Raw genomic sequence first — 13,757 nt, forward strand, 5'->3', positions numbered from 1 at the left:
CCTGAATGAGTAATAAACCACTTATTTGCCTAAGCTATACAGCACTGGTACTGCTGGTGCAGATAAGGCCTCTTTGCTCCTTACCTGTCTGCAAGACTGATATTGGGACGAGTACAACCTAATGAGAATAAGCCACCCCGCCAGGACCTCAATCTGATAGCAATGCAATGGTGCTCCGGTAATAAGAGGAAGGGTAGCATGTTGTGAGGGTTAGGACCAATGCAGGCCATGGAAAATTCCATATTTCTGTAATGTATGAATTGGGGTTATGCCACAGCAGTTGTATAGAAGTGGAACAGAATGTCCTTTTGTTCTTGTCTAAAATCAGGACACAGTCTATTGTTGCTCAAGACAATGTCAAAAGCTGCTCCTTTGCTCATTCAATAGAAATTTGTAATCAAGTGTACAGAATTTAGTGAAGGAGGTCGTTAGACTGCCTTTTTTCGGATTTCTGTTCATTTGGACAACCCATTTCAATTTTAATTCACAAAAATTCTGGTAAGTTTAATTTATAAGGCTATTTAACAGCAGACTGTGTTCACCCATTTAATTTTAAAAATGAAAAGTGTCTATTTCTGTTTATAACACGTGACATTTCTAATTTCTAGACGTTTCTATTACATTCCTATTTTTATTCCCTGATCTGTGTATAAGCATGTTGTTCTGGTCCTCAGGGCAACCCTGTCATCCTATTGCAGAATAATTCACCCTTTTATTATTATTATTATTATTTATTTATTTTTATTAACCCTCTCAGCCCACTTTCCCAAATGCTCGCTTGCTGTTGCAGCAATATGTGCTCATTATTATTCTGTGGCCGTATACAGTCTACGAAACCGTCTTAAAGAGCCGATGACCGACACGCACCGTCATCAGCTGGATGAAACCACTCAACCTCCACCTGCTGCTTGTTGCCTTCAGATGACCAGTCGATCATCTAAACAAGCTGTCCTGTGTATCTGGGGAGGTGGGGCGGTGTTGGACTGGATTTAGAGATTTGCTGGATGTTGCAGGGGAGGGTTGGACTGACCGCTCCGCTCATGTGACAGTCTGATACCGTGCGGGAAGCACGTGCGCTTTGCGCGTTTCACTTGGTCCGGTGACGCGGCGACTTTGATGAGCCGGTTCTGCTGGAAGGAACAGGTTTCGGACTAGTCCCAATATAGGTAAACCTAAAAACCTTTCTCTCCAGGTTATTTACTGCCTTTCGCTGTAGGTTTTTGTCTTGCGTACATTGTGACATCGTTAATTACGCATTGGTACTGTAACTTACTGGGTTTTTGAGCTACGATGACACAAGTCTCTTAAAATCATTTGCGAATATGGCATTATTTCTGAATGATTTTTGGGCTTTCCCCAGACGGAATTCCACTGCCATGAAGGATGCTGTAATCGGACTGTTCAGTGTCTTGATGCGTAACTGATGTTCTACAGAGTCATGGATGCGAATCATTCGGAATCGACTCTGGTTCCCTAACAGTTCCATGAACGATTCTTTAGTCTTTTGGAAAGATAAATATTTAGAGAAAATGGGATTCGTATTTTATTTACTGCCCCCAATGGGATTCGTATTTTATTTTTCTGCCCCCAGCAGTCTCCAAGGGTGGGGAATTTTCAGATTTCACCATACAAAGCTATCACAAATAAAGTTTCTACAATTATTAACATTCAAAATGTTCACAGAAACCTAAGGAAATGCCATTTTATTGCAATTCTATTAAATACAGGCCAGACCTCTAGTTATTCATTAAACTAAACAAAATGTGGTAGCATAATTTCTTTGCTGAAAAAAAACAAACAAACTAGAAATCATCACATAAAATTCTAATGTTTCCAACTTTGAACCATTAAAACCATAAAAATATGTTTTTCTATTGTGTGTTTTGGGACATAATCTATTCAAATAAGATATTGCCTATTGGTTCGACCGATTACCAATATAAACACAAAGGGTCCATTACAGTTTTCATTAAAACTAATACAAGTTCGATTATAACCAGTAAAACCATTACAAATTTTGCGATGGTGTCTATTGTTTTTTTAAGCAGGGTTTTTCATTTTATGAAAACAAAACTCAAAATGTGTTTCCAACAACTACACGTTGTCCAGCCATTTGGTTAAAGTCTTACAAGCCCTATACTAGCCTACATTTTAACACAGGAAGGGAAATAACTTGTTGTTTAATGAAGTGCTCGGACTGAAATCGACTGATTCATAAATGTCTTAAATTCAGGGAAAGATCCTGCTCATTAGTTGTTCGCTGAATCGTGAAAATCGCAGTTGCATAGCCTACATTATCATTTAACGTTAGTAATGTAGCTATTTATTTTAATACACTATACGTAATCACAAGATTCATTCATCTGGAAAGCGGACTACACCTGCCTCGTATGTTTTTGATTCACTAAAAGTCACCGGCTCAAAAGAGTCATTTTGTGTAAGAATCGGATCACACTGGTGGCGCTGTAGATTCAGCAGAGGTGTTGATGTGCTGCGTAATAGAAGTGCAGGAGGATTTTAGTTCGGTTTTCTGTCTGCAACGACGGGAAATACACACAAACGTCATTCAAATCGGTAGGTTCCGGTGTTGTCTAAACAGATCCGAACAAGAACTATCACAACCCTTGTCATAGAGTATAACGGCTCACTCATAAACTGATGCTCATCAGTCCCAATTCTCTCTCGCGCTCTCTCTCTCTCTCTGGTCACACACACACACACTCGGGTATCAATCTTTATTTATTGTGAGCTGCCGCTGAAGGAGAGTTGGGGACGCTTAACGCTTATTAACGTTACCAGCCGTGAACGATCATTGCTTGTGTGTTTCATTGTCAGGATTCTGAGGATTTTACGCTGATAAACATGTTTCGCTACAGGCGTCTTTGATCGTTTTCCATCATATTATTATAAGGTAAGAGACATCAGAGCTTTTCTCACCCTTCCTCTGGAATATTTGCCTTGGTAACATGGCTGCACCTGCACACGGACTGTGATTTGGGGAAAACATGGCACATTTTGATTTAGTTTCACACACTGAACTATAGACAGAGACTCACGTTAGAGAAAAACTGATGAACGGTTTCATATTCATGCAGATAAACCCTTTATGAAACTTATTTATGTTTGTATGAATTACTCAAACTTTTACCAAGCCACTTTTTTATTCTCAAGTGAGAAATAAATTTTAAGCTTAACAACAGCCCAAAACAAACTAAAAAAATAAATTTTCATATTTTTGCTTTCTTTAATAATAATGCATTTTGGCTTTTACTGTTGTAGTCTAATGCTGTGTCAGAATGAAGTATGTCAGTAAATATGCCCGAAAAAAAGTGATCGGTTCTGCATCACTTCTCAGCCATTTTGTTAAGAGCAATATTGTTTATATAAACAATGATGGTCGATTTCCATCCCAGATCTTAAAAAGCTTCAAACATCCTCATTTCAGAACCCTCTTCTTTCTTCTTTTCAGTTTGGTGGCATGCAAAAAGATGGAATCACAGGTACCTCAGTGGAACATGGGTTACATTAAACATATTCATGTGATCGTTATAACCATTTAAATGAATCCTAAATGATTTGAATTCAAACTAGAGTGTGAACCTTATCTATAGGCCAACTTTATGTGATGTTTTTTCCCCTGGGAATCCAACCTATGACCTCGGCATTGACCATGTTCTTCAGGAACGCCTGCAGAACAGAGTGAATGTTTGCTTTAAGCTGGGTCTCATTCATTAATATTCAGTTCTAAATAATGAGGCGACTCACTTAAAGCTCGAGGCCGTTAGAAGGGGGTCTTGCCATAAGGATGCTCCATTTGTGAGCACTGAACATTCCGTTTTTGTGTGTGTTGGCGAACCCACAAAACAGTAAATGTTTAGAAGTGCAGGGTCATTAAAAGTTGGTCGCCAGAGAGCATTGTGAGTGGAATGTTAGTCAAAATCCTTAATAGAGCACCCCCAACTATAGGCTTTGTTCTACAGGACAATTCCCCACTGGTTTGTCCAATGGGGAGGGAGAGGGAGGGAGCAGGGTCTCGGGTCAAGTGGCGAGACACTGACATATGTAGCTGACTGTTTGTTCAGAAAGGGGCACCTGGTGTGGGGCTGCTGAGCAGTGAGTGTCTTGTGAAAAGTGGATGATGATCTTGGATTCATTGGGGGCAAAGGGCATCACCTTTTACCATCCTTTGGTTAACTTGCTGCAGGGCGGCATCCTTATCTGTGTTAGTTTTTCTCTAAACATGGCATTCTTTAAAAATTACCTAAGTGTTTGTGAAAAAAAAGACAGCCTTGTTTATTTTTGTTTAGATTAGATTGCTCGGGATTTTGTTGGTTACAGACAAGGGTAAAAAAAAAAAAAATTCTTTTGTGTAAAGAAAATGTCTTTACTTGAATTTTGATTACAGAAATGTACTGTAATTATATGGTATTATACATTATTTTCTTTCTTTATTTATATATATATATATATATATATATATATATATATATATATATATATATATATATATATATATATATATATATATATATATATATATATATATATATATACATACATACTATTACTTTATATAGTACTGAATAAATAAGTTTTCCATTGATTTATGGTTTGTTAGGATAGAAGTAGGTTTGGTTCAGATACAACTATTTGAAAATCTGGAATCTGAGGGTCAAAATTTGGAAATTGCCTTTAAAGTTGTCCAAATGAATTTCTTAGCAAGGCATATTACTAATACAAATTTACGTTTTGATATAATTATAGTTGGACATTTACTAAATATCTTATGGAACATGGTCTTTACTGAAATATCCAAAGGATTTTTTGTTGTTTTTTTTTGCATAAGAAAAATGGATTCATTTTGACCTATATAATGTATTGTTGGCTATTGCTACAAATATACCGATGCTACTTATGACTTATGGTTTTGTGGTCCAGACTCCAGCGTCACATATTCCTTACTATAATTGATTAATATAATAGACTTTTATCAAAATCAAAACAAATACTGACCCCAAACATTCCAATGATAATTTACATTGATTATGTTTGTTGGAATAGATTTAAATATTATATTTTTTATCATATATTTTCAAAGAAGCCATTTTAATCTCTTGTTTTTGGGGGGTGATTATGGATGGTCCTCCATTATCCTCTTGAATCGGGGTCATTTCAGAGTGACAGTAACCAGACTCACTCATGTGTCAATGGAACACTTGTCGTCATAGCAATCTGCCACCAGACTTCCTGCAATCTTATAGAGTTACATAAAAAAGAAAAACACACCATCCCAAATGAAAACAATCAACATCTGGAAAAAATTCAAGGCCAAACAGGAAGCCTTTAAATCTTATCAGAGACTATCCAGAAAGAAAAGACAATGCTTCCATTCTCATTTTTCTCTTTTTTTTCTTTTAACCATTCCTAGTCTCAATTACAATCCCATATGACCCATGGGAGAATGGCACAGTGTGGTATGGAATGTGTCTCATGTCTAAGTACTCCAGATCTCGAGTACAGTATGTGTTGTGACTGAACTCGGCACTTCTCTGCTCATAGTGCCCAGTAGACAGGAAAAACCCGACACACAGGCGCAGCGGAAGAAAAACCACCCGTGTTCTTTTCCTGGAGAGTGACATGCTCTCCTACGAATGCCACATTATATTATCAGCTACAGAAATGTGTTTCTTCAAAGCCAGAACAGAATAGAGTAAATGAGGTTATAGAAGGGGTAGATGAGGTGTCTGTCACTGTCTGATGTTGGACATTTCCTCCCATTTCCTGTAAGACACTGAAGATTCTATCAGCCTTAGTCGGGCTGAACATTAACAGGGATAGCAAATGGACCGAGACAGTGAAATTCTCAATTTCAAGAAACAATTCAATGAAGTTTTTAAAGGGATAGTTTACCCAGAATATAAGATTTTGTTCATTCGCTTCTGCAAAACAAAACACTTTATTGCACTAGTGAGAAAAATCTATGTTTGAAATACATGTATTTAATGCTACGAATATTACAAATACATTTACATATTTATGTACTCAATAAAAATACCCTGCAACTATACTTTTGGTATACTAAAATGGTTTGCTAAATTGGAACAACTAATTACTTAATGCACCTTAATAAGTAGTGCTGAAGTGCAACTATAGACATACTGAAGTATATTTGATTGTGCTAAAATGGAAGTATTGCAAGTATACTTCGAAGGGGTCATATGATACGATTTCAAGTTTTCCTTTCTCTTTGGAGTGTTACAAGCTGTAAGTGAATAGATAACATCCCAAAAGTTGCGAAGACTAAAGTCTCAAACCCAAAGAGATATTCTTTATAAAAGTTAAGACTCATTCACGCCCTCCCAAAGCGCCTCGCTTAAACGCCCCCACGTCTACGTAACAATGTGGGAAGATTTGCTTAACGCCACCCAAATGTTCACACAAAGAAAGAAGGCGTACCTTTGATTCTCGCTGTTGCCGCCGCTGCCATGTTTTGGAGATGCGGTTTCGTTGTGAAAGCGAAAAAAGCTTTGTTTGGTCTTCCAAAAAAGGACACTACTAGAAATCAGTGGCTAAGTTGTGTTTATAACACACTTCCAGAACAGTTCAACCCAAATATTCATATGTGTGCAGCACATCTTATGGAGGACTGTTTCTTGATGCTGGGAGAGTAGACCACAATGCCAGCTGCTCTGACTCACAGTCTGTAAGTACGTTTTCATATGTAAAGGATTTGGCACTGATGATTCAAACGCAAGTTTTGAGGACTGTAGAGCAGCGGTTCTCAATTCCAGACCTCGCAACCCCCCATATTTTGTATATTTCTCTAATGGCTTCAGACGTATGTTCTATTCGAATGCAAGTGCCCTGCGAAGTGGAAATCACAGGATATTTCCGTCATGATTCCAGTTTGAAGCAAACGTACATGTTGCATTCAAAGTGCATTGAATTGTTCGAGACATAAATTTGACATGAAATACATTAAATTTTATTTATTTACGGAGGTATATGATGTCACACTTCAAAACATCAAAATAACTGTATACTTCTTTACGGTATACTTCTTACGTTAAGAAACGTAAGTCATGATACTGTTTTTAAGTGGCCTTTTATTTACTTAATATTAAATTAAAATACAGAATAATAAAAAAAGTACTATAACACTACAACTGTGCTTTCAATTACGCACACTTCTTTTTTCGGATGGCTTCAAGATATCTTTAAATATAGCACACAAGTAAAATGGGATAATTGTTCTGGAGCTTGCCAGCCCTGGTCCCTATTAACTTTCATTGTATGAAAAAAAAAAGAGCAGCTTAAACTTTTTACTAAACGTCTCCTTTTGTGTCTAACTGAAAATGATTTGTATCAACATGAGGGTAAATAAATGATCCAAGAAATTATACGTCTAGGTAAAGTGCTCATTCAACCTAATTTGTGATGGTGTCTCGAACTGCTTTAGTATCTCAGATGAGTTTGATACTCTGAAATATTAACACACTGTTTAGAATGCACAGAGTACCGCCTGCCTACTTGGATTTCTCGATGTACTGACATAGCAGGTGTCTTAAATTACCCACAGGGCAGTGCTAAAAGCGACAACAGGTCTTCCCGTGTCCCCGTTGGCAGGAAGGGCAGCGGGGACAGGACAGCCATGGATACAGCCATTACAGCGATTAGAGAGTGAGCTAGGGATGGATGAGGAAGATAAGAGGGAAAGGGGGAGCGGGAGGAGGAGAGGACTGATGGAGCGTGAAGTGTGTAGGGGGAATTCCTGGAATTCCATGACTGCCGCCACTCTGCTTTGGATGCGGTTTCCTGATCCTGATATGCCGCACATTCAAAGACGCACTTAGATATTTTCTTGTTTACAATTATACTAAGAAGCTAACGCAAAAGAATGTTCTGGACTGTCCCTTTTTTAAAGTCATGTAGCTTCTGTTTGGCTTTACAGCAAGGGTTTTATCAATTGATGGCTTCAGGCTGTCAGAGTGAGTTGCTTGGCTTGCCTCTGATCAAAGGTCCTCAGCTTTATTTGGCACTGCTTATTCCAGACTGAACAGCCACTTCAAACAAGGATTTAATAATGTAATAATGAGTATGGTCTTTCTATTCATCAGAATGAAACCCAACGCAACAATGCATGTAGCGGCTAAGAAAAGTACTTGGGCACACACTGTACATGTGCTGTTTTTTTGCAATGTAGAAAAAATAAGAGAGATCATACTAAATGCATGTTATTTTTTATTTAGTACTGTCCTGAGTAAGATATTGTACATAAAAGATATTAACATTTAGTCCACAAGACAAAAAAATGCTGAAATTATTAAAATAACCTCCTCAAAAGTTTGGGAACCCTTGGTTCTTAATACTGTGTTCTGTTACCTGATGGTCCTCGGCTGTCTTTCTGTTTTGTGATGGTTGTGCATGAGTCCCTTGTTTGATCTGAACAGTTAAACTGAGCAGCGTTCTCCAGAAAAATCTTTAAAGGGGGGGTGAAATGTTATTTCATGCATACTGAGTTTTTTACACTGTTAAAGAGTTGGATTCCCATGCTAAACATGGACAAAGTTTCAAAAATTAAGTTGTATGTTTGAAGGAGTATTTTTGGGACAAAAACAGCACCAGCAGTCTTAAGATTACAGTATGTCACTTCTTAGACATTCCAAGACCCCCAAAAAATGGTGATTCAGCATGTTCATTTGGTGGAAACATGTTCTGATCAATGACAGGTTAACACAATGATCTGACAAAACCCAACAAACATGTCCATTTGCTGTTGGTTGGTGCAGTGTGAGTTGACCTATTTTATTCTGCTAAAAATCAGTTTGACACCAAATGTTATATATTTTTGGTACAACAACATTCATGCATTTTTCAGTGTGACTTGGCTGCCCGAAATGCTTAAATACATTTTTAAAGCCACTAAAGACCAATGCAAAATGATAATTTCCAATGTCTAATTCAAATAAATTAATAAATATAGTCATTAGGGACATAGACAGTGTCTTTTTAAACATGCATCTTTAATGACCTGCCCATGATATTCCAATCTTGAGGTTTGTTCAGCATAGGCTACTTGACAAAAATCCACCCTGAAGGCTTTCTTGTCTTGAGTCTTGATCCCCAGGATTGGCTTGGTTTAATTTTCTTTAAAGGAGATTTTATGCTCTGAAGGAGAGTTCAAATCACTTGAAAAACCTCTTTTGCAGATTCTCCTGTAATATAACAAATGTTCCTTCAACATCATCTTCAAAGTGCTGAAATTCTCATACCTCAATTAAACTTCATAAGACCCATTAATGCAAAACATGCAAGTTTGTACCCAGGATTCTTTAGCATTGTAGTTATGTGGGGCAGATGAACTAATAGGATTTACTCTGATTGGGAAGGGGTGAGGGAGATTGGGAAGGGGGAGGACATCCCGCCTTTACCTCCTGTTGCTTAGTAGCCCACCCAGAGCAGTCACATGATTCTGGCAGGTGTCTAGCACTGATTAGACCTTTAGAAGTGACCAAACCCAGCAAGGTCCACCCAAGCTACAGGGTTATATATGGACTTAATTATAAACAGATCAGACCCCTTGCTAACAAGCTACCTTAGAAATTGCTACTAAAATGTTCTGAAATCACGTCGTGTTGGTGAAGGTGCTATTAAGCTTGACAATACCTCAGTGATTTAATAGCTAGTGCATTTCCAATTATCTTTATTTTAGTGGTAAATAAAACAGTTCAATTTAATTTGTAACAAAAAAATTGGTTGTTTTGCAGATTTTGGTTATTTGTGATGGGTGTGAAGATTTCTAGTGAAGTACATCAGTGGTTTTCATTAAAATGTTTTTCTTCATGGTTGAATTTCACTAAATGGAAGTCAAATTTCATCCCAAAAAATGTTGTTTAGTTCCTTAAAATGGGATTACATAAACCCATTTTTCCCTTCTTTTTAAAATCTGTATCTTGTGTGATACAATGTGTAAACTTTAATCATAGTCCCTGCTGAGGTTCTAGCATATAGAATCATTCCTCGTACAGTTGCTGTATATAGGTCATTATAAATGACAAAAATTCTCTTGGTGAAAAATGATGAAAAAAAGTGATGCTTCAGAAACCATTTTTATATGCTGATTTGTCTCTTAAGAAACATTTCTTCTTATCAATGTTGAAAACAGTTGAGCTGCATAATATTTTGTGGGAACCGTCATTTTTAATAGAAAGGTTTTTTTCTTGGACAAAAATCTTTTGTAACATTATGAATGTTTTCATTGTGACTTTTGAGCAGTTTAATGCACCATTGCTGAAGAACAAAAATATATAAACTTTTTTTAAAGGAAATTCGTTTGGAGTAATCAGGCCTCTTTAAATTCTTAAAACAGATCCTAATACGCTCTTAAGGGCTTTGTATTAAGGCTTTATTTCAAGTATCAACATCAACTTGATCCCTAACATAAGCCTATTAAGACACCATTAAATTGGACACTCACATTACTTTTAAGAAAAACAAACATTATTCTCTCTGTCCTCCATTTTTTATTCATCTTAAATTCTGCTTCCTCCAAATAACAAGCATCATTGAACATGTTAGACTGTTTTATCATTTTGTCTAGTTGGATCTAGAGTTTAATGTCAAAGACAGAAAGGCTAATAGTTCTGATGTACCTCTGATTAAATGAATCTTATCTGCCGAGCGGTGGGGGGTTTGCTTGTACAGAAGTGCTCCGCTACTGTAATTCGTGGCTTAATCTTTCAGAAATCAGTTTTCATAAAACTGGCTTAATGTGATCTTGTTTTATTAGGTCAGATTTTAGTTATTTTGGAAGAGCCAGATGTTTGCATTCTGGTCTAGAACATGTAAACATGTCGACACCAACCCATTGTTTGGTTTGGTTTTGGTTTAAGGGCAGTTAAATTGGAAATCCATGATACCAAGTGATATTTGTGCACATCCAGCATACTTGCTAAAAACTGCCTCGAAGCCCGCCAATCAGATTGAAGCTGGTGATTTAAGCATTTTTTGTGCACATTATGCATCTGATGGTTGGTAAACTCATCTGAGACTGACCCTAGTGTGCAATCTAGAAAAAAAAAGAATTCATGTTGGACTTGGTTTTGAACATCTTGATCTTAAATGTTTATTTTGGCTAACAAATAAGGAAGGAAGCATCAAGCAAGGAAAAGAGAAAGAGCCATTGGTGTCGGGCAAACTAGTCCAAACACTAGATTCAGATTACAGGTCATCACAGGTCCTCTTTCAAGCTGTCTTCCTGTCTTTGTTTTTTACTTCTCTTGTGTCACACTTGTCCTAGGTAGTCAGTAATCGACAAACCCTCATATGAAAGGTCAAAGGTCAAAATATTAAGCACTTTGCCAAATACCATAACTAAAGCTAAATATGTTTTTCATTTGTTAAGTCTTATCAGTATATTATAACTTTTAGTGTTACATTATACTCATACTATTGTTCATTGATTTGAAAACTCAAAACTCCGCAATATTTCACTTTGGTGTGTTACATTATTTGGATATTTATCTTGTTCTCTCATTCCCTCTTCTCATCCTTCACCATTTTTCATTCTGTTTGTGAGTATGCAGCTGCATTAATATGGGTGTATGCGTCTAAGAAAGCCATCTCTTTATCGGATACGGTAAACCTGGCTGGTAATGTGAGATGACATTAATATTGAATAAGATAGAGAGAGGAACGTCAGGTAAGAAAATGAATTTCCATATGCAGGGCTGCTGACTATAATAAATGACACTTCCTCACCAGCAATGAGAGACTGTGTATGTTCCTGTGTGAGCAGATCTGTCTGTACTAACTGCATCACCATGGATACAGTGAAGCACTTATGATGAGCTTTAAAGCATGCTGGATTTTCAGTGGCATGAATCACAGATGTTTTGCATCAGTACACATATATATTATTTCATAGTGCTTTTAAAACCCGAGAGGTGCAGATAATAGTGTTTGTCAGGCTTTGGTTGGGGAGACACACACTGATTCACAGTGATTTATGATTGGCGCGCAAATGTTATTCAGTGTTTCACGACTTTACACAAGTATGCTACTAATGATTTCATTGAGGCTTGGGATCCATGTTCAAAGATCTTGTTTGAAGTACCTCAGGCTCTTTCTGCTACATGAATTATAAATATGAGTGTAGGCTACATTTCCCTTGTTATGTTTCCCTCGGTTCATACATTTTGTCAGGCGTTTTGGAGCTCAGCTTATGCTAATGCCGCTGCTCTCTTGAACGGTGACTCCCTCAAAAGAAAATAGATGACTTAGCATTTGCTTTTGGTTTGGGAAGTCATAAAACGGCTTAAAGTGTTTGCAGAATTTGCTTTATCAGTGCCAACACACTGGAGATAAGGCACCATCAATAAGGCCCACAAACGGCTGAATCGATGTTTATTTTAGGTGGACTTGAGTCATTTGTTGCTAATGTGCTGAATTTGACTGTCAAGAAATTTTTTTAAGTTAACATGTAGTTATTGAGTTCTGTGACTCTCAAAGCTATTTCTATAAGCTCAACGTAAGCTAGTTTAATAAATGTAAACTAGCTAAAATGTTCTGTTTTTCATCTAATAGAAGAACATTTTTAACTGCATTCTTTGTATTAACTTTGAAAGTCTTAATTATGAAATTAATGTATAATAGCTTCGTGGTTGACCATAAAGAGTTTATTTGAAACTGAAGCACTTAAGACTTAAAGGGTTAGTTCACCCAAAAATGAAAATTAGCCCATAAATTACTCACCCTCAAGTCATCCTATGCAACTTTCTTCTTTCAAATGAATCCAGTCCGAGTTATTTTAAAAATTGTCTTTTGATTATTTCAAGTTGTTAAATGGCACTCAGCCGGTGTTGCAGTGCAGTGGAATCTATGGCAGCTTTCATTGGCCAAGGCCCATCCATAAGGCCCTTTGACCGACATGTCAAACAACCAATCACAGTTCATTTCGTTCAGCATCACGTTTCGGGCCAGGGAAATGTCGCCACAACTACAGACCGGTGAGTAAAACTCTTGGACGTATTTTAAATATTCTGTGCTGCGAACTTTAAATATTTGACATACTTTTCAATATCGAGTGTTTAGTTGATTATGATAAGCCTTTCGTCATAGTTGTAAACTCGATGGCTTTCTTCTTTCGTGAGAGGGTTTGGCGCCACAGCATTTTTGTTTCCAGGCAGAACGTTAAAGAATGCGAAACACACGTCTCCAGGAAATCCTGTATAATTCAACCAATCCGATGACAACTTCGACACTCCTGAAGTGTTTCCACTTTTGTGTCCCATATGCATCAGACGTTTAGCCAACAGTCCATGGGTGTGACGTCTGAAGCTAAGACTACAGTGCTTCAGTCCAAAAGAAGTTAAATAAAAAGCACACATCCATAAAAAAAAGCATCTCACACAGCTCCGGGGGATGAGCAGAGTTCTTCTGTAGCGAATCAATGCATTTTTGTAAGAAAAATATATTTAATCTAGCTTGCGCCAAAAGTTGTATATGGAAGCAGCTCCGGGCTGATGACAGAGGTTTAATGAAAACCAACATTTGTTTACAGGATCAAAAGAAGTAAAGTTTCCTTACCTTAGCAAAGGAAATCCAGTCTCCTCTTGGCTTATATCGAAATCCTCTGACATTTTTCTTTATAAATCCTCGATTTGTACTTCTAATTAGTGACTGTTGTTTAGTTTTGATCTCTCCACTGCGCTTCCATGTTCGTCACTTCTGAGCAGTGCATGCGCAAAGCTGACCTC

The 13,757-nt window shown here is 37.3% G+C and overlaps 1 protein-coding gene across 5 annotated transcripts in view; it reads left to right on the forward strand.

The window, feature by feature from the left end:
- The first annotated feature begins 951 nt into the window (after positions 1-951).
- LOC113042343 (transmembrane protein 108-like) overlaps positions 952-13,757 on the forward strand; it is a 55,252-nt gene continuing 42,446 nt past the window's right edge. The window contains exons 1-2 of one of the 5 annotated variants that reach the window (XM_026201136.1): positions 953-1,166; positions 2,836-2,911. Coding sequence is in view for 1 of the 5 variants with exons in the window: in XM_026201134.1 (XP_026056919.1) it covers positions 2,487-2,574 (88 nt within the window). In the remaining 4 variants the exon portion in view is untranslated. Of the gene's footprint in view, positions 1,167-2,458; positions 2,575-2,637; positions 2,912-13,757 lie in introns of those variants that run through there. The other 4 variants (XM_026201137.1, XM_026201138.1, XM_026201134.1 and 1 more) reach the window with 4 other exon arrangements.

This window comes from Carassius auratus, chromosome 24 (genome assembly GCF_003368295.1).
Source record: "Carassius auratus strain Wakin chromosome 24, ASM336829v1, whole genome shotgun sequence".
In the NCBI taxonomy this organism is placed as follows: Eukaryota; Metazoa; Chordata; class Actinopteri; order Cypriniformes; family Cyprinidae; genus Carassius; species Carassius auratus.